The sequence below is a fragment of the Hylobates moloch genome, unplaced genomic scaffold (assembly GCF_009828535.3).
Source record: "Hylobates moloch isolate HMO894 unplaced genomic scaffold, HMol_V3 SCAFFOLD_10, whole genome shotgun sequence".
Lineage (NCBI taxonomy): Eukaryota > Metazoa > Chordata > Mammalia > Primates > Hylobatidae > Hylobates > Hylobates moloch.
In genome coordinates this window covers 102,485,201-102,510,314 of record NW_026652285.1, presented here as the reverse complement: position 1 = coordinate 102,510,314, position 25,114 = coordinate 102,485,201, and the positions used below count along the sequence as shown (strand labels likewise).

Genomic DNA, 25,114 nt, shown 5'->3' with positions numbered 1-25,114 from the left:
GTTATTCCCCCTGCTGAAACTCCTTCCTGAAAGTTCCTCCTCAAGGCTGCAAAGGCCAAGGGAAGAGAGGCCCCGGAACCACAGCAGTGGAGTGGAAGCTGGGAGGCTGGAAAGAAGAGGTCTCCAGCTCTCCTGCCCAGCCCTGCCCTGCCCCACCCAGGTCCTCAAAGTCTTCCACCAACCATCGGCACTGTAGGCACGATGGGCACCGTGGCCAGCCTCAAGAGCTGGCCCTTCTTCCCCTCCCTGCATCCCTATTTGAAGTGGACAGAGGAGGATGTCTCTCATTGAGATCCCCAAAAAGAAGTACTAGAATGTTAATGACATCCACCTTTGTAAGCTCCCCTCGGGCCACCTCCAGGGGAGGGAGATGGTGCAGGAGAAAGGCAATGAAGCCGGCAATGAAGTCAGCAAGGAGGCCAGATGGCCAGTGGCCCTAGACATCCCTGTTAGGACCAGGGGCAGACCTGAAAGGCCAAAGATCCACCCTTCTCCCTGGGAGCTTCCAGCCTGAACGGTGAGACCTCAGGGACACACAGGAAACCAGCAAAAAGCGACACATATGGGAACCAACAGACCATGGCCAAAGATTGGAGGACAACGTGACCTGTTCCTGCAATGATGTAATGGTAACAGCAGCTGCCACACTGGAGGGCCCTTGCCCACAAACGGATACATTCTGAGTGCAGCCTCTGAGGACCCAAATGCTGTCTTGTTGTGTGCATTAGCTTGGGCACCCCCAGGGGCAGCCCTGTGAGCTGGGTGGGCTCAGTTACCTTATCTATGAAGTGGGGACACACCTCTAAAAAGCTGTACGCATCAGTGAGCTAGCACATGGCAGGAGCTTGGCCCAGGACTGCCCCATGGAAAGTGTCCAAATGGTGACTCAGATGATTGTGATAATGACAGTGATTGTGATTATGGAAGAGCAAATGCCCATGTCTGCCCTGCCCACTGCTGTGTCTACAGTGCCTAGCACCATGACTGGTACATAGTAGACACTCAAAATGAATGCTGAATAGATGGATGGATGGGTGGGTGGACAGGTGGGTGGATGAATGGGTGGATAGATGGATAAATAGATGGATAGATAGGTGAATTAATAATGAATGGGTGGGTAGATGGATGGGTGAGTGGAGGGATGAATGGATAGATGGGTGGGTGGGTGGATGCATGAATGGGTGAGTGGATGGATGCATGAATGGGTAGATGGATGGGTAAGTAAATGGGTGAGTGGATGGGTGAATGGATAGATGGGTGGGTGGGTGGATGCATGAATGGATGAGTGGATGGATGCATGAATGGGGAGATGGATGGATGAGTGAATGGGTGGGTGGATGGACAAATAGGTGAGTCAATGGATGCATGATTGGGTGGGTGGATGAGTGAATGAATAGGTGGGTAGATGGATGGGTGAGTGAATGGGTGGGTGAATGGGTGAGTGAATGGGTGGGTGGATGAATAGGTGAGTCAATGGATGCATGAATGGGTGGGTGGATGAGTGGATGAATGGGTGGGTAGATGGATAGATGGATGAATGGGTGGGTAGATGGATAGGTGAGTGAATGGGTGGGTGGATGGGTGAATAGGTGAGTCAATGGATGCGGGAATGGGTGGGTGGATGAGTGGATGAATGAGTGGGTAGATGGATGGGTGAGTGAATGGATGAGTGAGTGAATGGGTGGGTGCATGAGTGGATGAATGGGTGGGTGGATGGGTGGGTAAGTGAATGGGTCAGTGGATGAATGAATGGGTGGATGGATGGATGAATGGGTGGATGGATGAATGGATAGTTGAGTTGATGACTTTGTTCCAAATTCTTGAGCTGAGAGCCACATCTGAGCATCTTAGTATTTAACATAATGCCTTACAGGGAAATAGCTGTCCATAGAAGCTTAATGAACAAACACTTTCTCATCTAATTTAATCTAATCCAGTCAGGGAAGGCTCCAGGAAGAAATGGAACTCTGAGTGAGCCAGGGGCCTGGGGGACAAAAGAGCCAACCACTCACCTGGGGCCACCCCACTGTAGGACACTCCAGAGACACGAAGGAGGGGGTTTCCGTCATGGTCCTTGCCCTTCACCTTGAGGTAGAAGCGCTCCTTGGGGGTGTGGAAGGGCGGCCCGCCCCACAGCTGGTGGGTGGAGCCATTGGAGAGGGGCTTCGTGGGCAGAGTCAGGAGGGGCTTCCCTGAGCTTTGTGCCAGCTCCACCGAGTCTAGGCGGCCGGGTGCCTGCAGGCCGGTGGAATTGATCACCAGGGAGATGGGAACTCCTGCAGAGGGAAGGCGAAGAACAAAGTGCTGGCGTCAGTGTCTGCCTCTGTGATCCCCCTCAAGTAGGGGCCCTTGAACCACACCCCAGAGGTCCTGCTTGCCTGGCCCTTCCTACCTGGTCCCTCCTTCCCTACCTACCCTGGTGCTGACCAACGCTGGGGGTAGGATAGGTAGAGAGGGACCTTGCTACTGTCCGTGGTGCTGAAACACCACAGTCGTCCAACCACGGCTTCCCAATGGCTGCATCCCCTCTGACTGCACTGACTTGGAGTCCCATGGAGTAGAACTATCCCCCACCCCATTAACTCTGGTGTGGGCCATAATCAGATCGGCTTCAGGGAATGGCCTCAGATAAAGCAAACACCAAGTTTGGGGACTCTAACTTCTGACCAGACTCTCCCCATGTTTAGGTTTTGTTTGGTTCTCTTTACTGTCTTGATGGAAATGTGGTACTTTTCACACTATCCCAGAAGAGGCAGAACTGGACTCCAATTTCATAATGTCTTTTTAAGTTTTCTGTCATCCAGGCTGGAGTGCAGTGGTGCAATCACAGCTCACTGCAGCCTCAAACTCTTGGGCTCAGGCAACACTCCCACCTCAGCCTCCCAAGTAGCTGAGACTACAGGTATGCACCACTATACCTGGCTAATTTTTAAATTTTGTAGAGATAGGGTCTTGCTGTGTTGCCCAGGCTGGTCTTGAACTCCTGGCCTCAAGCAATCCTCCTACCTTGGCCTCCCAAATGTTCCTCTTTAAAAAAAAAATTATCTTGGCCTGGCACGGTGGCTCATGACTGTAATCCCAGCACTTTGGGAGGCTGAGGCAGGCAGATCACCTGAGGTCAGGAGTTCAAGACCAAACTGGCCAACATGGCAAAACCCCGTCTCTACTTAAAATACAAAAATTAGCCAGGTTAGTAGCGCGTACCTATAATCCCAGCTGCTCAGGAGGCTGAAGCAAGAGAATTGCTTGAATCCAGGAGGCAGAGGTTACAGTGAGCAGAGATCGCACCACTGCACTCCAACTTGGGTGACAGAGTGAGACTCCATCTCAGAAAAAAAATTATCTTGGATATACATCTTTATCAAGAGCAGAAACCCAGCAGGGTCACTTGTGGCCTCCTGTACCCATTTCCACTGGGACAGGCCAGTTTTCAGTCCCCGCACCATCACTACACGTAGGCTATCTTAGCTCTCCTGGCTTAACAGTAGAATCAAAGTTTCCCTGCTTCTTCCCTTTCTGCTATCGGCAAAACAAACAAACTGAGCAAGCAGCCCCTTTTCACTTTCAAGATGTGACTCCTGGTCCTGGCAGGAAAACCGGCAAGGGCTGACAAGAATAACAAACATTAGAGCAGACAGACTTGAAAGAAAACACTAAGGGTCTGGCTTGCACCATTTTTGGTCACTGTTCAGGGTCCAGAGTCAGCCTGACCTGATCCAGGCTCCTCCCAGGAGGAGCTGAGCTGAGCTGGTCCCTGCAAAAGTCTCCAAATGGCCCCATGGCAGGGACTATATTTTCCCAACTATAAATTGAGACCTTTGATCTGGCCACCAGATGGTATTTTCTGGCGTGGAGCTCAGGCAGCCTGCACCAGAAGCCTGCCTCGGTACCCAGGCTTCTCCCAGCGGAACCATAGTGGGCATGCAGGCATCCTCAGACCCTGGTGGGTGGCTTCGAATTGGATGCCTGTGCCTCCACCCTCAATATCCCCCCCAGGCTCCTCCAACCTTCCTCAGTCTTGGGACACCCAAATGTCCCCCAGGACATTCCTTCCTTTGTAGTAAGGCACGGCTCTCCTTTTTGGTAAGCCGTCAACTCACTGGCACATGTTCATTGAACTAGCCTGCCGTTCACTGGAAAACTGAAGAAGTAGGACTCTAGGCAGATATGTTTTGACAAAAAGAAAGAAGAAGGTGTGAACTCAATAATAAAGGGCACAGTGTAAGTGTCCTCCAGGACACTGACTTCGGAGGCAGGGAGGATGTTCTAAAGGTGAATGTCACAATGTCACCTGGGCTGGGGCTAGTGGAAAGAATGCTGGCCTGGAAGCTCAGTTTACATCGCTGTGGTCTGGGAGCACCGTCCCACTTAGCCTCCTGCAGGGTCCCTTTCACAGTCACACACAGCCAAGCATTCCCCCCACACCTCCCCCCTACTTCCCAAAGCCAAGCCCCAGGTCTTCAGAGGCAGCTCAGCGCTGTCTGTAGGGTCGGGGTACTGTACCTTGCAAGGGCCACTCGAGCGTGTGGTTGAGGTCCAGCAAGGGCTGAGTGGAGAAGCCGGCTCGGAAGTCAATGTTGCTGACGCCTGTGATCCTCACTGAATGGCGGCCACTGCTATAGACCTAGCACAGGCCCAGGTCTCTCATCACCAGAGGATGGGACCCCAGCACTCCAGCTTAGGGCAGGAGACGACCAACCTGACCCAGCCCTGCATCAGCAGCTGGAATCCTCCTGCTTTTGTAGACACATGGGCAACTTACCGGCTCCCAAGGGGCCCAGCACGATGCTCCCCAAATGAAGGAGCTGAAGCCCCAGCTTATGACCCCAACCTGAACAGCACTCTTGAGGCTGTGTTGCCCCTCAGCTCGCCACAGCCCCTGCAGGCTCTGTCTGTCCCCCTGCATGTCTAACTCCCTGCCTTGCCCTCCCCACTGGCATTACAGCTCTTGGCTCAGAGGTGCTCAGAGTTTGAAAGGCAAGTGGTGGTACTGCCACTTTACCTGCAGCACCTAGCACAGTGCCTGCAGAAGGTGCTCAATAAATGTTTGCCTGGTCAGCAGGAGCCCCCACTCTTCCAGGGCAGCAGCCTGCCCATCCCAGGATGCTCTGTTGGGAGCCAAGCTGGCCCGCAGTCCCTGACTCCCAGCACCTTGTAGATTACAGCAGGCCCCTCCTCTTCCTGCCAGCCCTGCCCCGCTGAGCCCTCCCACCAAAGTTGCTCTTGCTTCTTTTACACATTCTTCACAGCTTGGTCATGCACCTCTGAACCCTGAAGTCATTTCTCCAAGTCCTTCTTAAACGTTCCCAAACTAACCCCAAACCACTCTATTTCTTCCTACTGGTACAAGGCAAAACGCCCTTCCTCTGTCCTTGACCCTTTACTTCTATTGATATGACCACATCACCAACCACACTGTAGCCATCAGCTTTCCGAGGCCACAGGCTCCCCAGGGCAAGCAGGAGGAAGCTGGTTCCAGCCCAGTAAAGCTAGTCAGACCCTTCTCCTGCAACCCAGTGCCCTTACCTTGATGGACCACAGCCCCGGATGCTCAGGCTTAAAGGCTACAACCTTGGCCGAGTCAGGGATGTTGAGAAGCACGTTGAGGCCCTCGTCCTCCTGCAGGATCCTCCCTGTGGAAGCCCCAAGGGCTGCTCAGTCCCTAACCCTTTCCTGGGGGTGGCAGGAGCCCCACATGTCTCCAGGAATCCACAGTGCACCAAATACTAGCCTCAGTCTTCCCAGAACTGACAAGGGGTCTTGGTGGTCCTCAGCCACTGCCTCACTCCACGCTCCACCCTCAGGGATCCCCAGGGGCGGGCTGTGTGCCCGGCCTCTAGACCTGAGTGCTCATGACATCCTCAGAGCACCGCTGGGTCAGGTGACCATGTCTGAATCACACTGCCCCTGACTCTGTTGACCTTGATGAGCACTCAGCACCTGGAACCCCAGCTTCCCATCTGTACAATATGCTACAAGTTCCCACCACCATGAGAATCCACTGGGGTACCATGGAAAAGACTTGATGAGAGCCTCACGATGCAGGGACCGCCATTACTTTAATTCCCATCATCGGTTGCTATGGCCCTCTTGCTTCCTCGCACACCATGGGCGCCCTCTCTCCACTTCGTGCCCCGCCCCCCGACCTCACTTTTCCCTATTCCTGGAGCCTCCTGTCTGAAGCCCTGTCACCCTTGCTCTCTTTCTTTGTCCTATCCTGGGCTTCCAGCTCAGTCTTGGGGCGAAAGAGGAGGCCAGCCCCGGGGTGGTCCATACCCAGCGGATCTTGGACTTCAATCTCAGGCCCTGGCCCACTCAATGAGATGGTGACCTCCTTCAGGCTGGGGTCAAAGGGGAGTCTCCATGTGTGTTCCCCCTCCTCCTCGTGGTCTGTGGACAGCAGGTGCACCTTGGAGGCCTGGATCGCTGACTCCACCCACTTCAGCACCTGGAGGCAAGTATGAGGTGCTGATGCCAGCAGGTGCCCACAATGTCTTCCCCCTCCCATGGATTTTAGGCAGCATACAAACTTTCCAGGTCGCCCAAGGCCACCCCACTCCTCCATGTCCAACACCAGGCCTGATTCACACATTGTGACCCTCCTGGCTTCCATAGGCTCCAAGCTGTGAAGCCTGAATTGAGGCATTCGGAGGACTCAGCACAGAGGGAAGGAGCAAGGGTGTGTCCCTCTGCTGGGAAGACTCTTCCCCACTTCTCCACCTGGCCTCCTTCCACAGCACCCACACTTCCTCCAGGAAGCCCTCTTGGTGCCTCTTACACACAATGAACCCTGGAAACTCCCCCAGACCAATGTAGTTCATGACTGATTATCCCAGGGGCCTCCAACTGTGCTCCCACCAGGGTGCCATGTTCCCTAAGCAGGACTGAGAGGCACTGCTGCAAAGACTTCAGGTCTCTTTCCAATCCACAGAAGTGAGGAATTGCTGGATGGATTTCTGCAATAAATATTGAGAAATCCTAAATCCTTGGTTTCTATAATGGATTATTCATTCTAAAGTCTTATATCTTTTGGACAAGTCCCACTGAGAATCAGACAAAAGGTAAGGACCCTCTGTCTGGGATACCATCCTATCCCTTAGGTACACATTTAGGATATGACTTTAGGAGGTTCCCAAACTCCCTCAGAGACACTCCCCCTACCACAAACTGAGCACAAACTTATTTAGTTTCTCCAAATCCTGATCATGGCCTTCAAGACCCTATGTTCTATGGTCCTAGGCACCTATGCCAACCCAAGGTCACTGTGCCACTGCCTCCCCCTGCCTGCTACACTGGACCCCACCCCTCCCACAGGCAGCCCCCACCCACACATGCCGTGCTCTTTGCAGGAATGCCCTGCCTCCTCATCGACCATCTCCTTGCTATTCTTCAGCTTGCTGCTTGAAGAGGCCTCTCTAATCCTGAAAAGGCTCTGTTCCCTGATACATACCATTTTGCAGCAATCTGCACTCCAGTCATTCACATTTATTGGATTTGGGCTTCTCATCCCTACTGGCCTGGGAGCTCTGTGGGGGCAGAGACCCTCTGCTGTGCCCATGTGTATCTCAGCCCTGAGCTCACTGCCAGGCACAGAGTGAGTGCTCGGGAGGCACCTGCTGGCTGTGTGAGTTCAGTAGGACACGCGTCTCCTGGGCAGAGCCATCAGGCTGACCTCAAGTCCACCTCTCAGGCACCTCACTCCATACCCCTCCCCTCCCCAGCTCACATCTCCTCCTTTGCAATAGCCAAGTCACCTAGATTCCAGCAAGGAAACCAAGAAAGAGGGAGAGGAAGGGGGCCCCTTCAAGTCTGGACCTTCTCTTTCCAGGCCAAGTTATCTCAAAGAGCGTCCATCCTGTGCAAACCCTAAAACTGAAAGACAATGAGCTCAACCATAAAATCGGTACCACAACCACAGAGAGAAAAGAACATCTCCAACTGAATTCCGAACCCAGCGGTTCAACTATCCTTTCTCAGTAGGACAAAAAGAACTGAAAAAAAAAAAAAAAAAAAACTTTAGTGAGTAGATTTAATTTGGAAGAACTATCAGAATTGTGATTTTGAACCCATTTTATGTATCTTATTGGATAAAGCAAATAAGTAAAGATGTCAATATTTTTGGAATCAAGATTTTTTTCTTATAAACAAATGTAAGAGAGAGCTGCAAGTATCAAATCAAATGAGCTAAGTAAAAGATCCACAATGTGAAATTTGAATTGGAAATATCAGTATAAGTTCTCCAGATAGAGAAAGATGATAGATTGATAGGTAGGTAGGTAGGTAGGTAGGTAGGTAGGTAGGTAGGTAGGTAGATAGATAGATAGATAGATAGATAGATAGATAGATAGATAGATAGATAGATGATAGATAGATAGATAGATAGATAGATAGATAGATAGATAGATAGATGGATAGGTAGAGCAATTGATCCAGAAGCAGTGATGGCCCAAAGTCTCAATATCAATGATCACCACCAGTACCTAGATCTTGGTTTCTAAATACCATTCCCCATTAGGATTCCTTGGAGAAGTGGCTAATTCCAGGTCTGGGGCAGGCAATTTATAAGGTGAGCCTGGGATGATGGGTTATTCCATAAAACAAAGAAGTTCTCAAAGACAAATAGGGACATATCAAAAGGACACATGAACCAGCTTGAAGGAGCTCCCACTGACTACATTTGGGATAACTTGAGCCCAAAAGAGAAGTTCCATCTCAAACAAACAAACAAACAAACAAAAATCAAGTATGCGAGTATGCTGTGACTTTAATATACACCTGAACAATCACAGTGGTATACTGTTACTTGCCAACTCCAATTGAAACACATTGAATAATATAATCCATGTGCACATAATGGTACTCAAAAAAGAGAAAGCAAAATTCAAAACAGTAGAGCCTCCCCTGCCACCACCGAAGTACTCCTTAATTGAAGAGAAAGAGCTAAGTGTGATTCCGTGCCTTTTCAATAGAAATTGTACTTCAGAGAAACCAAGTCATCCATCACTTTTGATGCATAAAAGTTCTTCTTCTTGGAAGAATGCTCACTGATAAATGTGGGAGGAATGATGCAGTTAGGAAATCATCATTTTGCAACCCCTAATGAAAAATCATTTCAGGCAAGAGTCCTCAGTGGATGCTAAAACTGTTAGATGAAAGGTTGATGGGAACTAGATGTCCGCACAGAGCGAGAACATTACCCACTTGAGTCATAAAGGCAAAAACGCGGCCCAACCATGCAGAGAGCTGTCTGTCGCCACTCTCACCCAGTCATCAAACTTATCATCCGTAATAGTAGGATGCTCAGACACTATTTGCCTCCTGGTGTGATACAACAGAAGACACACTCAGCACCAACTAGGAAATATTCCTGCCAAAAAGGTCAGCCTTCATCGAATCAGACCTTTGGACTTATCCAGTTTGGGGGAAACATAGGGGATTAAAAAAAAAAGTGAATGACACCACGAGGAAATAATCAGAAGAATTCAGAACATGGGACAGGGTACAAGTCCATGCCTCTTGAACAGCTTAGTGTCATAAAAAGAAGAGCTGATGGCTTCAGACCAAAGAGGACTTAATAGACATAACAACCAAACGAAACGCACAGCCCTTGATGAAATCCTGATTTGACGAAAACTGTGATCAAAGATAGTTTGAAGACAGATAGGGACATTTGAACATGGGCTGTGTATAGGATGATACTAGGAAACTCATTAATTTTATTAGATGATATTGTGGGTTATGTTGAAGACTATGTTTTTTCAGAAATCCATGCTGAATTATTTATAGATAAGGTGTCATGATTCAGCAAAAAGTATAAAGAGACAGATAAAGCAAGCCAAGCAGAAATGTTAACAATTGTTGAATCTAGTTGGTAGGTGTGTTCTTTTCACTTTTCTGTATCTTGGAAATTCTTCATAGTAATTTTTTATTAAAGTGAAGTCATTTAAAAATAACAAGTATGCGGCCGGGCACTGTGGCTCACACCTGTAATCCCAGCACTTTGGGAGGCCGAGGCGGGCGGATCACCTTAAAGCAGAAGTTTGAGACTAGCCTGGCCAACACAGTGAAACTCCATCTCTACTAAAAATACAAAAATTAGCCGGGCGTGGTGGCAGGTGCCTGTAATCCCAGCTACTCAGGAGGCTGAGGCAGGGGAATCACTTGAACCCAGGAGGCAGAGTTTGCAGTGAGCTGAGATCATGCCACTGCATTCCAGCCTGAGTGACAAGAGCGAAACTCCATCTCAAACAAACATCAAGTATGCAAGTATGCTGTGACTTTAATATACACCTGAACAATCACAGTGGTATACTGCTGCTTACCAACTCCAAGCTGCCGGAAATGCTTCCTGGAAAGCTGTCTGAAGAAGAAAGGCAAAGCCACATTCAGCCCCAAGTAGAAAAAGTTCTGTGATTGATTAGCAATGTCTGCCATGAATACGGGTTTTGAAAATGGTGTCTTGCATGCTACTTATTGGTCATTCTTGCTCTAAATCATAGTCCTTCAGCTCTGCTTACCATGTGGTCTTCTACAAAAAGGGAAAGGAATCAAAAGAATTGGAAAATGAGGTTGTTGTTGTTTTTTTTGTTTTTTTTTTTTTCAGACTGAGCTAGAGGATATGTGCCTAGAAGTTTATGGCTAGATTTCAACTCTCACATGATAAGAATTCTGTATTCTGAAAATGCATCTGTTTTTATAATTGGAGCTACTTCATTGTTGTGTCTTGCCTAGCTTTCTAAGTAATGTGTCTCTTGAAAAGGTCCCACCTGTCTTAGCCAAGGAATGAGGACAAGGTTCTTCGTCCATGTGGGGGTGGACAGAAGGGAGCAGTGGCTGAGGACTCCCAGCTGGAGAGGCCCACAGAAGCCCGCCGAGCACGTGAGGCAACTCCTCCAACAGCAAAGAAGCCGGTCCGTGACCACCGTCCCCTTCCTCTGGGCCAGGCCTTGTCAGGGGTCAGGAGGGAAGCGTCACTGAGCAAAGCACCAGTCGACAATTACCCAGAGGAGTGACACCTGCTACTGTGTCGTAACTGCTGTTACAAGCTCGTCCTAGGATGTTCTGATGGAGGGAAGATGCTTGGCAATTCAGGCCACTGAACCACAGAGAGGGCTGGGACACAAGGCAGAAAGCCAGTGACCCACAGGATGGCCTGCCCTGTAAGCATATCCCCACTTGGGAGTTGGGGGGCTGACCCTCTTGCCCACAGTAGGGCCAGACCCCCTGTAGGCCCAGGCCCGGGGACATTGCCTTCTAGACCTGTGGTGCCCCCAGGGCTCCAGCGCAGAGAGCCTTCATTAAGCCAGCTCAATGTTTATCTGGTGAAGGCAATGGCTTCCAGATGTTAGAGGGGCTGGGGGACCAGCAAGCCTGCAATGCACTGGGGCTCATCTCTGTCACCGATGGGGAAGGAATGAAAAATCTGGCACTGCTCCCCCAGCCAGATGGCTGCTGCTCGACCCTTCGCAGCAGATAAATCACCCCCGAGGATCCTCCCAGAACACTTGACAGCCAGGGCGGCTGAGGAAGCAGGGAAGGAAAGCCAGGGGGCGAATGGGCCCCCGAGGCACAGATGAGAACACTTGAGGATGGGGCTATGGGTCCTGGGCCCTGTGCCAGGAGGCTCACCGTGAAGTGACAGAGAGAGGACCCTAGTCTGGGGGTTTTGCCCCTTGCCAGCTGGGCACCCTGGGCACTCGCCCTAGCAGAGAATCTTTTCCAGAGAGAGTTCCTACTCTTCAGGGGGTGTTGATGGAACTGAGGGGCATATCCTGGGCTCCACACTGAAGCACAGGGGGGTGGGATGGCATTTAGCCATCGTGAACTCTTACCAAGAGCTTCCCATGCAAGGCTTCCTCTCACCCTAGCTACCATCTCACCAGGTAGGGGCTCTCGTTAATCCAACTGCACACAAGAAGAAAGTGCGCCCCAGAGAGGTTGAGGACTGTGCTGGAGGTCACCCTGCAGGTAAGTCTGAAGCCAGGCCTCTTGCCCCGGAGCCCAAGCCCTAACCACCTCCCCCTGGGAGGGGTCCAGGATGAGGTCATCTCTGGGCCCCTGCTGATGAATTAATCAGAGCCACCTGGTCAGATGCTCCCCCAGCAGCTCCCCCTCACCCCTCCATCTTCCGCCCACCCTTACTGTCTTAGAAGGACACCTTTCTCCTAGCAGATGCACAGAACCTGGGCAATTCACCCTTTGTGCCTGCTGGTGCTGGACACGGGAAGGCTCCCAGCCCCCAGAACCGGCTGTGCTGGAACATGTGAGTTGTCGGGTGGGAGATGCGGAGGAGAGCAAGAGGCCCAGTGCTCTCCCAGGAAAAAAAGATGGAGGGGCTTTCCCGGGCACGGGGGAGCTGCAGAACAGGCAGGTTTGCCCAGCTGTGCTGGCCCCACCCCCACCACTGTCGGGGCTGGTGACAGTGCGTTGAGCTGTGTGTCTGCCGGGGAACCTGGGGGAGGCTGCGCTGGCACAGCAGGTGCTTGGACTTATCTAAGTCTTAATCAAAATGCACACCTTTGGGGCAGGTTGAAGGGGCCACGTTGCCTGCCTCTGACATGATTCCCTGTCTGTTTAAGGATTGTAAAAGCTCCACATTTCCCCTACCAGGGAGAGATCCTCACCTTCCTTTAGTTACCCTGGAACCCCAAGGGGTGACCCAGGTACTAGTGAGGCCAACTTCGCAATTGAAAAAAAGTGAAACGCTCCAAAGCAGTAAGCCCTAGCTGTGACTGATGGCCACCTCCCTATCAGCACTCAGCTGCGCCTGGCCCGGGGCAAGAGCTCGGCAAACAAGGGGAAGAGAGTGCATGATGCCTCTCGGGCTGCACTGGATGCACTCGGAAGAGGTAAAAAGGATTAATGACACACGCATAGTTTGGAGCCTTTTGCAACTTCTGGGGAGTTCTCCCAGCTGGAGGCCCCTTGGCTAGGGTGAAGGCACCATTCATCTCTCCTGGGAGGGTGACCGCAGCCCTGGCTGCCCAGCCACTTTCCCAGGCTTGCCAAATGTCTGGGAACATCTGGAAGAGGCTATGTCCAAGGCATTAAGCTAAAGAACAACAGAGCTCCATGTCCAGGAAGGAGAGGGCTCCAGGCCTCTACCTAGAGGTAGCCAATTCTGGCCACTGGTGGTCCTACTGAGTCAGACACATGCTGCCCGGCCAGACTCTCACAGCAGAAAGCTGGCACCACAGCCGGGAGTAGTGGACTTGCCCAGGTTCCCAACCTCAAGGAAGAGGCTTAGGACAGCCCAGCCTCACACCTGGGCAAGTGGCCCCCATTGACCTGCCCAGCTGCTCTGTGTCTGATTTGCCCCTGGCAGGAACCCAGTTCCCATGCAATTGGCCAGATAGTTCTCCCCAAAAGCAAGAACCAACCCATCCTTCCACTGTGAAATGCCTCCCACCCTTGCTTGGTTGACTCGGTGCCAGGGTACGCTGACATGCCAAAAAATGAAGCCGAAAGCGTCGCAGAGAACCATAAATGCCATCTGTTAACAGGGAGTTAAGGCACGCTAATCTAAACACACTCCTGGAGATAGCTCTCTGCAGCTCATAAATATACATACACAAAACCGTCTCCCAGAAGCAACAAAGCAGGACTGGCTCGAGGCCATGGCCAGCCTCAGACACCCTGCCTCTCTCTCTCCTTCCTCTTACCAGGGACTTGAGCACAAGGGACCCTGTCCATTCACCAGCTATTTACCCAACACCTGCTCTGAGCTGAGAAATGTAAACTGCTGGGAAGGCTGTGGCCATCGGGACTCACAGCCCAGCCCCTGGAAACTTCACAGCCTAGTGACATTTAATAATCGCACAGTTACAAAGTTACGATTATGCAAAGTAACACAGGGAGCTGGGAGGGGCACACAAGGAGACCTAATCTTTTTTGTTTGTTTGTTTGTTTGTTTTTTTAGATGGAGTTTCGCTCTTGTTGCCCAGGCTAGAGTGGTGCAATGGCACGATCTCAGCTCACCACAACCTCCGCCTCCCAGGTTCAAGCGATAGGAGACTTAATCTTTTTTTTTTTTTTGAGACGGAGTCTCGCTCTGTCGCCCAGGCTGGAGTGCAGTGGCGCAGTCCCGGCTCACTGCAAGCTCCGCCTCCCAGGTTCACGCCATTCTCCTGCCTCAGCCTCTCCAAGTAGCTGGGACTACAGGCGCCCGCCACCACGCCCGGCTAATTTTTTGTATTTTTAGTACAGACGGGGTTTCACTGTGGTCTCGATCTCCTGACCTCGTGATCCGCCCGCCTCGGCCTCCCAAAGTGCTGGGATTACAAGCGTGAGCCACCGCGCCCGGCCAGGAGACTTAATCTTGAGAGGAAATCAAGGAGGGTCTCCGTGAGGAGGTGCGCTTAAGCCAAGACTAGGAAGGTGAGAAGGAGCCAGGGGAGGAGGAGCTCGAAGGACAGGCCGTACCAGCAAAGGCCCTGGGCGGGGAGGAGCGTGGGACATTGGAGAGACAGCAGAGAAGCCAGCAGGGCAGCAAGTTTGGGCAAGGGGATACCTGGGGGACCAGAAAGGCAGAGGGGTCAGATAAGGGGCTGGATATTCTCCAGGAGACAAGCGGGAGGGACCTGGTGGTGAGATGTGCCTGTGTGGGATCCAGTGCTGTGTGGGAGCCACTTGTGTAGGCTCAGGAAAGCTGAGTGTCAGCGTCACTTCCCAACTGTGACTTGAAATCAGCCGAGGTGGGAACATTTACACCACAGAAATGGGTGTGCTTGTCCTTTCCGGAGAGAGTGTTGTTAATCGTTTCCCAGTTGGCCCCTGAAAGGACCCTGTGCTCCTGGGAGGGGATGGGAGTGTGGGGTGGAGGGAAAGCAGGGACAGCCCTGAATAGGATGATACCAGGGAGCCCCGAGGGGAGGAAGGACAGACCCCTGTCCCGGAGAAAGACTGGGTGGCAGGTGCCTGCAGAGCACTGGGCTCTGAGTGAACCCAGATCCCGGCACTGTAGGCCACACAGCAAGCCAGCCCCTCCCTGCCCAGTGCCCAGCACCACTGCCTGAACCTGAGAGCTCCTGTGCTCCTCCAGCCACCCCAGGTTCCCTGACTCTGGGGAGACACTCAGAAGATGCCCCATACCCACATTTCTGCCACACTCTCTGGGGCCACCTTGTCAGCCTGGACCAACTGCTGAACCCAGGGCATCCCAAGGGACTGTGTCAAGCCTCAGCCTCTTTACCTGCACAATTTTGCCTGGAAACACGGAAGCATCTGCCTTTGGGACAGGTGGAAGAGTTTAGCGAGATGAGGTGATGTGGTGGCCTGAGCACAGTGCATCCTGTGCCTGCCACAGGCATGCACCCAGTGCTGCTCAGCTATATACATGTCCCTGCATCCCTGGGTGATTGATTGTCATTCAACCACCTGGAGCCCCAGGGATGGTCAATGTCCTCACCGTCCCCGAGTGATGGGCTCCGGGATGGTGCCCCCTCCCGGTGCTGCTCACCTCTGTCACTTGCTGCTTGTCCAGGTGGAACACCTGCCCAGAGCTGGTGGCAGCGATCTCCTCATAAGCCAGGTAGCCAGGATGGGTGCGGTCACCACAGTCCCCCGTCAGCACAAAGACCACCTGGAAGATGGACGTGCAGCCTGCTCTCGACTTCCCTGGCCGGCTGCTTCAGGGGTGAGCAGCAGGACCTAGACTAGCGTGGAGTGACCTGGAGTGGGCCCTCTCCTCTGTCTGTCACATGTATAGAATGACACATGACACATGAATAGAAGGGAAAATAGAAGTGCCCATCTCATGGGGATCAGGAGCTGATGCAGGACAAGTGCTCAGCACAGGGCCAGGAAAACAGTAGGTGCTCCATATTGAGAACTGCTATTAAATCAACAACAAAGAAGAGCGTGGAAGTCGACTCATCTCAGAGTGGCCCCTGGAGGCTGCAGACTTAGAAGGACCTTGAAGAACCCAAGCAAGTTCTAGACGTGGCGGCAGAGAAGCAGTCCCGGCCCTGTGGATCTTGCCCGAGGATGCCAAAGAGCTGGCCCTTCTCCCTCCCTCGGTCATGTCCCCTCTCCCAGCCCTCACTGCAAAAGCCAGAAGCAAGGGATCCGACAGGTCTTCCAAACCCTGAGACAATGGCAAAGGGGACATGAACGGCAGAGAACAGGAGCAGAGGCGATGCCAGGAGGAAGATGGGTTGCCTGGACTTTGATGGGGGTGAGAGGAGTAGGTGGTGTGGTCTCCAACAGGAACAAGCTGCGCCAGGGAAGTGTGAGCCCCGGCCCGGGCCTACAGCAGGAGAGCACACTCACACTTCCTGGGCCAACTTGGCTCCGAGGCTCTGGCCATGCATGGCAGAGGCTGGACCCAAGGCTGTGGAAGAGAAGTGCCCAGCTCTGCTCTCCAGGAGGTGGCTCAGGTGGTGAGAGAGACCCCAGCTTCCTCAGGACCCCTGGAGGACCCCACTTGGGCCCCCACGGCCGGTTCACCCACCTGTGATTGTTTGAGCTGCAGGAGCCGCAGCAGCTCTTCCTTCTTGTGATAGTCTTTGGCGCGGGCATCTGAGAAGACGTAGATGAAGGAGCCGGGGTTGGCAACCTCCACAGCAGCCTTAATGGCCCCCACACTCATCTCCGGGCAGTCACCACCTCCCTGGAGGGCAGGAGCGTGTCAGCAGCTGCCACCTGCCTCCTCCAGATGGGACCCACCCAGGGACATCTCCAAAACTATTGGGCGTGAGGAGTCACCTTGAACTGTCCCCTCCTGCCCACCCAGTCACTTTCTTCCCGGAGACACGATATAACATCCAACCTGCTTTAACTGTAGACAAGCAGCATCATTCATTCATTCATTCATCCATCCATGCAAGAGTGACACGGGCCCACCCCCATGGAATCTGGCATGGAGGGCAGTCACTACACCAATAAGTCCAGCACCATGGCGAGTACTTCAAGTGGGCAAGGATGGAGGGGGCCATGGGAGCAGCTAACAGATGGCCTAAGGAAGCCACACATTCGCCCAGGAGGAGGGAGAGGTGGAGGCTGGGCAAGAGGAAATCACTCGAAGCTACCTCACCAAACCCTCTTGGTGGGACACAGACTGGGAAGAGTGGGACAGAGGGTCAGGGGCTGCCCACCTGCACGTAGAGTTCTCTCAGCTCCCTCTGAAACACCGTGGGGTCCGCCGTGAGGGTCACTGGGCCAATATCTGTGGAGAAGAGAGAGGGATGCCCAGATGGGCTGGGACTCCTAGACACACAGCCCAGTGGGCTGGTTTGGCGGCGACATGAGGATGGATGTTCAGAGGAGCTGAGGCTGGCACTCAAGATGGGGAGAGATCAAGGAGCAGCTCCCGGAGCTGCAGGATCAGACCAGGAAACAAGGTCAGACCACTCTGCCCCATGCCCAGCACCAAAGCAGGACCCGAGCTCCAGGGAAGCAGAGGTGAGGCAGAGGGCAGGCCCCAGCTCCTTCCTCCGGATAGCAGCTCCCAACCTTCGGTGACCAAGACTCCCCTAAGAACCCCCACCTCCACCATCCCACCGGCTGCCACTCAGTGGAGAAAGAATTCTGGGAAGACAAAGAAACGAGAAGCAAACAAACAATCCATTTTGGGACACACAGCAACTCTCCAACACCAGCTGCTCAACAAGAGAAAAACCTTCCAGAAACCCCATCTATGCATGAGCTCATTTTAAATAGAACAGCAATAAAAATGACAAAGATTGACTGCACTCAAGGTTGGCAAGGATATGGAGCAACTGGAACTTTCATTCACTGCTGGTGGGAACGCAAAATGGTTTAACCACTTTGGAAGACAATGGAAGTTTCTAAAACGTTACACATGCATCTACCATGGGGTCCAGCCATTCCACACCTAGGTATGTCCCCAAGAGAAATGAAAACATATGTTCACACAAAGGCTTGTACTCAAAGGTTCATAGCAGCTGTATTCACAACAGTCCAACACTGGACACAAGCCAGATGTCCATCATCCGGTGGAGAGATAAACAAACTGGTAAATTCACAGAACCAGGTTGTTCTCAGCAATAAGACAGGACAATTACCGATACAAGCAACAACAGGGGCGCCTCCCACGTGAGAGAAGCCAGACGCAAAACAGCACACACAGTATGGTTCCATTTATAGTAAGTTCTGGAACAGTCAAAATTAATCTAAGGTGAAGAAAAACAGAACAGAGGTTGCCTGAGGAGCTTGACTTGGAAGGAACTGTCTGAGACAGAAACATTCTATATTGTGATAGGAATGTGGGTTCCTCAGTGTATCATTTGTCAAAAGTGTGCAGCTAAGATCGGAGCATTTCAATGTATGTAAATTTACCCCATAAGCAAAGCACTAGAACAAATGATCGTCACTGAGTGGGGGTTGGGGGTGGGAAGAGGTACAGACGAGACAAGAATGACGGGGTTGTTTAATATTTGGCGATGCTGGGTGATGGGTACATGGAGATTCATTATTCTCTTCTACTTATGTTGTATATGTTTGAAATGTTCATTAATAAAGAGTTTTAAAAAAAATAGCAGTAATGGAGATCCACGCCAACACAAGACAATACTACCAGTGCTGGACAGCAGAGCTGGGTTCCGGGGAGCCTTGCGGATAAGCGCACAGTGGAGATTGTGCAAGGTCGTGTGGACCTCAGGTTTCTTAGGAAAATATTTGAGTCCCCGGTGAACTCTATGTATTTTATTTTATTTATTTATTTATTGAGAAAGAGTCTCGCTCTGTCGCCCAGGCTGCAGTATAGTGGCATGATCTCGGCTCACCGCAACCTCCACCTCCCAGGTTCAAGCGATTCTCTTGCCTCAGCCCCGTGAGTAGCTGGGACCATAGTCATGTGCCACCACGCCCAGCAAATTTTTGTATTTTTAGTAGAGACGGGGTTTCGCCATGTTGGCCAGGCTGGTCTTGAACTCCTGACCTCAAGTGATCCACCCACCTCAGCCTCCCAAAGTGCTGGGATTACAGGTGTGAGCCACTGTGCCCAGCCTCAGTGAACTCTAATAACAGACTATTTTTAGTTCAGGAATTCTAAATTCCAGTCGCTCTAAACAAACTTTCATTCTCAGCAACCAGTTGGCAGACCTCAGTCTTTCTTAGAAAGGAAAGCCTGTAGAATTATCCAGCATGCCCCACAATGATCAAGGATGAGCTGACACCAGCTTCCCCCGTGGCCCCTGTCCCTGTCGTCTGTGTTTATCCGTCTCGTCCCACCCTGTCCTCCCTCACCTGCCCTCGCCATCCCCACCACATCCTTTCCTCTGAACTACACAGTAACGAATTCAGCCCAACTGCAGCAGCTCAGTCCTCAGCCTTGGAGCTCAGCCAGATCTGATTGGAATCCTTCCTTTATCCTTTTTGGGCTATGGTCCCTCAGGCAGAGCTCACTTCACTGCCCCAAGCCTCAGTTTCTTCATCTGTAGAATGAGACATGTAACAACACCATTTCTCCTGACCAAGAACCATCGCTGTGAGAATTTAGTGAAGCCAGGTAGCTAAACCCCTGGCACGGAGCTTAGCACGCAACTTGGCATGGAGCAAAGCCTCAGCAAATGGGAAGAGGCACTGCTGATGTGAGCGTGCACTTGGCCAGGCTCCAGCGGCTGTTCTCACACAGTGCAGTCAAAGACAGTGTTGCTTCAATATGAGGCCCTCAAATTCTACTTTGACTAAGAGCAATCATTGGCCAGGCACGGTGGCTCACACCTGTAATTCCAGCACTTTGCGAGGCCGAGGCGGGTGGATCACGAGGTCAGGAGATCGAGCCCATCCTGGCTAACACGGTGAAACCCCGTCTCTACTAAAAATATAAAAAATTAGCCGGGCGTGGTGGCAGGCGCCTGTAGTCCCAGCTACTCAGGAGGCTGAGACAGGAGAATGGCGTGAACCCACGAGGCAGAGCTTGCAGTGAGCGAAGATCGTGCCACTGTACTTCAGCCTGGGCAACAGAGCGAGACTCTGTCTCAAAAAAAATTAAAAAAAAAAGAAGAGCAATCATTTTACTCAGTGCTGGTTATTTCATTGTTAGGTAATCACACATGTTCATTGTAAAAAGAAATTAACATGACATGAATGATAATGACAGTTACTAAATACCTTGTAAGTGCCAGGCTATGTCCTGAGATGCTTCCTGTGTTTCAGCTCACTGAATTCCTCCTAGCACCTGGTAGGTCCAAGCCTTTTTTTTTTTTTTTGAGATGGAGTCTTGCTCTGTCACCCAGGCTGGACCACAGTGGTGCAATCTCAGCTCACTCCAGCCTCCGCCTCCTGGGTTCAGGTGATTCTCCTGCCCCAGCCTAGTAGCTGGGATTACAGGTGCCTGCCACCATACCCAGCTAATTTTTGTATTTTTAGTAGAGATGGGGTTTTGCCATGTTGGACAGGCTGGTCTCAAACTCCTGACCTCAGGTGATCCACCCACCTCAGCCTCCCAAAGTGCTGCGATTACAGCAGGCATGAGCCACTGCGCCAGGCCTTTTTTTTTTTGAGACTGAGCCTCACTCCATCACCCAGGCTGGAGTGCAGTGGCACGATCCTGGCTCACTGCAACCTCCAGTTCCCAGGCTCAAGTGATTCTTGTGCCTCAGTCTCCCAAGTAGCTGGGATTACAGAGGTGTACCGCCATGCCTGGCTAATTTTTTTGTGTTTCTAGTAGAGACAGGGTTTCACCATGTTGGCCAGGCTGGTCTCAAACTCTTGGCCTCATGTGATCCACCCGCCTCGGCCTCCCAAAGTGCTAGGGTCCAAGTCTTACCCACATTTTTACAGAGGAGAACATGGAAGCCCAGAGACAGTAACTTTTCCAGTGACACACAGCCAGTAAGTGGCAGTGCTGGGATATGAGCCCAGGTCTGGACAACCTCAAGAACAGAGCTCTTCTTAACTCCTGCTCTCAGGGAACTAGACATGGAAACTCCTGACAGGCAAAACAAAAAAGGGAAGGGGACAACTGCCTGTATTCTTTTTTTTGAGACAGAGTCTCGCTCCGTCACCCAGGCTGGAGTACAGTGGCACAATCTCTGCTCTCTGCAACCTCTGCCTCCCAAGTTCAAGCTATTCTCCTGCCTCAGCCTCCTGAGTAGCTGGGATTACAGGCGCCTATCACCACGTCCGGCTAATTTTGTATTTTTAGTAGAAACAGAGTTTCACCATGTTGGCCAGGATGGTCTCGATCTTCTGACCTCGTGATCCGCCTGCCTTGGGCTCCCAAAGTGCTGGGATTACAGGCGTGAGCCACTGTGCCCGGCCAACTGCCTGTATTTCTACCAACCAGAGATAATAATTTTCATTTTTGTATATAATCTTTAATTTTTATATTCATATATTTAAATGTATAAATACATCTTACAAAAATACATACTATTTTAAGCAGAATTTTTATTGAAGTATAAATAACATACTATTTCCAATCTGATTCTTTTCACTGAACAAGTAAGTGTGAGCAAATTTTCACAAAGTTACTCAGTCAAACATCATTTTAATAGGAAGGATCCCCTGGACCAGAGAGCCCTGGAAAGGATTTTACGGTTGGCCTCTGTCTCAGTTTCCTATTGCTTCTGTGACAAATTACTAGAAACTTCGTGCCTTAAAACAACACACAGGCCAGGCGCAGTGGCTCACGCCTGTAATCCCAGCACTTTGGGAGGCCGAGGCGGGAGGATCACAAGGTCAGGAGATCGAGACCATCCTGGTTAACACGGTGAAACCCTGTCTCTACTAAAAAATTTTTAAAAAATTAGCCGGGCATGGTGGTGGGCGCCTGTAGTCCCAGCTATTCGGGAGGCTGAGGCAGGAGAATGGCTTGAACCCGGGAGGCAGAGCTTGCAGTGAGCCGAGATCACGCCACTGCACTCCAGCCTGGGTGACGGAGTGAGACTCCGTCTCAAAAACACACACAGACACACACACACACAGGCGCGCGCGCACACGCACACACAACTATGGAAGCCAGCAGTCCTAAATCCAAGCATCAGCAGGGCTGCGTTCCTCCTGGGGGTTCTAGGGGAGGATCAGTTTCCCTGCCTTTTCCAGCTGCTAGAGGCCTTGGATGATGGCTCCTTCCTCCATCTTCAAAGCAGCAGTAGGGCGTCTGTCTCTCTCCTGTACTGCTGTCATCACAGCTCCCTCTCTGACTCCAAGCTTCCTGCCTCCCTCTTACGAGGACCCTTGTGATTATAAAGGGCTCACCTGGATAATCCAGGACAATCTCCCATCTTGAGAGCCATGACTTTGTCACACCTGCAAAGTCCCTTTCACCATGGCAGGTCACACATTTGCAGGTTCTGTGCATTAGGACAGGCACATCTTTGGGAGGATATCATTCTACATACCACGGCTTTCACCATTTGGTCTTCAGCAAGAATCAACTTCAGAAAAGCCAATTTGACCACAACCTATGTGACAAACATAACAATGTTGAGGGCCGGGCGTGGTGGCTCACGCCTGTAATCTCAGCACTCTGGGAGGCCGAGGCAGGCGGATGACTTGAGGTCAGGAGTTCGAGACCAGCCTGGCCAACATGGTGAAACCTCATCTCTACTAAAAATACAAAAATTAGCTGGGCGTGGTGGCACATGCTTGTAATCCTAGCTACTCAAAAGGCTGAGGCAGGAGAGTTGCTTGAACCTGGGAGGCAGAGGTTGCAGGAAGCCGAGATTGTGACACCACACTCCAGCCTGGGCCATAGAGCGAGACTCCATCTCAAAAAGAACCAAAACAACAATGTTGAGGAGAAAGAGATCTGAAGACCCCCATCTTTTTAAAGATGTGGAAACTGAGGCCCCGAGAGAAGACAGCCCCTCCATGTCGGCGGGGAGATCTGGGGCAAGAGTTGACTGGATACATCACGCAGGCAGTGACCCTGTCTCTGTCGTTCACCACGGCAGGCCTCATACCGAGCTCAGTGCCTGGCACACAGCAAGTGCTTAAGTAAATATTGAATAAATATTGTCCAAAGGAGTGAAAGAATAAACTTCTCAATGAATCCCATACTGCTTGAGCAGCTACAGGTCGGGACCCAAGTTCCACTTATCTTTCCATTCTGTGCCCAACACAATGCCAGGCATTCAGTTAACACTCAACAAATACCGCTGAATGCCCGGCTCACCTGAGCCCCAGGCTGTCCCACCACAGGACGTCGCTGCCCCTAGCCCAGAGAAACAGATCTGAAACAAGACAGGAAACCAAATGCGGTTTCCTTGGACATGTGGAGAGACTGGCCATGCTCAAGGGGCACTGGCCAGATCGGCAAGGGTGTCTGTGATTCCTCTGGAGATAGAGAGCAGGCCCTAGCAAAGACAGAAGGCAAGAGCTTTTTGATGTCTGCCCCAAGTTATGAACAAAGAATTTTCTCAGGAGAGTGCACACGTACACACACACACATGCACTCAGACACGTGCACATACACGCACACACACACACAATCCCCATGCAATCTCTGAACAGACAGTCCCCAAACCTGCCGTGGGAGCTAGCTCCTGCCGGCCATTCCCATCACATCCAGGGCAGGGCCAGCTTTCAAGATACCAAGAAGGAAAGGGGATGCGGAGGCTTACTCCCTATCTGTCCTCCTTGCTGCCCACCTGCCACCCTCCAACCCAACCTGTAGCTCCAGGCAGCAAGACAGAGATAGACGCCTTCTTGTCATTAATTAAGGCTGGCTCATGGCTTCATTTGTCATTCCTGGGACCTGCTGCACCATTATCAATCACCATCCCGAAGCTTCCCTGGGACAGGGAGCTATTGGCAAGAGCGGCATTTCAAGCTCCATCTTCCAGCAGGATGGAGAGTGAGGCACTGGGACAAACAGGGCAGGACGCTTGGCTTGTCCCCACGGGGGGCTCATCCATGAGAGGAGTCAATTGAGTCCCTTTTTATCTCCCTCTTTCACCCTATCCAAGCAGGGCTGGCCCTGGACAAAAAGTCCCAACAACCTCAGGTCTTAACACGCTGCCCTTCCTAGCACAAAGCTGATGCTGCTGTTGATGACAATGAAAATGATGATAATATGGACAATGATGATGTTGATGACGATACTGACATTGATGATACCGATGATGATGGTGGTGGTGGTGGTAATGGTAACAACTGTTTCTATGCATTGAGCACGTCTTATTTTACAAGCTTAAGCTCAGTCCTATTAATGTCTCCCTGTTACAACTGAAGATGCCAACGTACAGAAGCAATGCCCTTGGTGACAGTCAAACTGCTGGTAAGTGCTAGTTAATGTCTATACTAGTTTCCTGGAGCTGCAGTAACAAAGTACCACAAGCTGGGTGGGTGGCTTAACAACAGAAATTTCTTCTCTTGCAGTTCTAGAGGCTGGAAGTCCAAAATCCAGGGGTCAGCATTGCCATGCTCGCTCTGAAAGCTATGAGGAAGAATGTGCCCCGTGTGTTTCTCTTGGCTTCTGGTAATGCCAGCAGCCCTTAGTGCTCCTTGGCTTGTAGACACTTCACTCTGATCTCTGCCGCCATCATCGCGTGGCCTTCTCCCTGGGTGTCTGTCTCTTCTCTTCTTCTTATAAGGACATCATTCATATTGGATTAAGGGCCCACCCTACGGCAGTATGACCTCATCACGGCTTAGCTAATTACATTTGAGTTGACCCTATTTGAAAATAGGGTCGCCGGGTGTGGTGGCTCATGCCTGTAATCCCAGCACTTTGGGAGGCCAAGGTGGGCGGATCAAGAAAATTGACCAAGAGGCAGTAAAACCCAATCTCTATAAAATACAAAAATTACTGGCCTGGAAATGAGATCCTGTGAGCAGTATTGGAAAAGAAAAGAAAAAGAAAATAGGGTCTCAGGCTGGGTGAGGTGGCTCACGCCTGTAATCCCAGCACTTTGGGAAGCCGAGGCAGGTGGATCACCTGAGGTTGGGAGTTCGAGACCAGCCTGACCAACATGGAGAAACCCCATCTCTACTAAAATGCAAAATTAGCCGGGTGTGGTGGTGCATGCCTGTAATCCCAGCTACTTGGGAGGCTGAGTCAGAAGAATCGCTTGAACCCAGGAGGCAGAGGTTGCTGTGAGCCGAGATCGTACCATCGTACTCCAGCCTGGGAAACAGGAGCAAAACTCCGACTCAAAAAAAAAAAGAAAAAAAAGAAAAGGAAAGAAAATAGGGTCTCATTCTG

General features: G+C 51.4%; 1 protein-coding gene across 5 annotated transcripts in view; it reads right to left on the bottom strand.

The window, feature by feature from the left end:
- The window catches only part of HMCN2 (hemicentin 2), a 173,543-nt gene that overhangs the window by 136,421 nt on the left and 12,008 nt on the right, over positions 1–25,114 (bottom strand). For all 5 annotated transcript variants that reach the window (XM_032165420.2, XM_058445320.1, XM_032165423.2 and 2 more), the window contains exons 2-8: positions 17,094–17,164; positions 16,451–16,609; positions 15,458–15,580; positions 6,277–6,448; positions 5,527–5,633; positions 4,504–4,624; positions 2,013–2,276 (exon numbers count right to left, since the gene is read on the bottom strand). In XM_032165420.2, the coding sequence (XP_032021311.1) occupies positions 2,013–2,276; positions 4,504–4,624; positions 5,527–5,633; positions 6,277–6,448; positions 15,458–15,580; positions 16,451–16,609; positions 17,094–17,164 (1,017 nt within the window). The remainder of the gene's footprint in view (positions 1–2,012; positions 2,277–4,503; positions 4,625–5,526; positions 5,634–6,276; positions 6,449–15,457; positions 15,581–16,450; positions 16,610–17,093; positions 17,165–25,114) is intronic.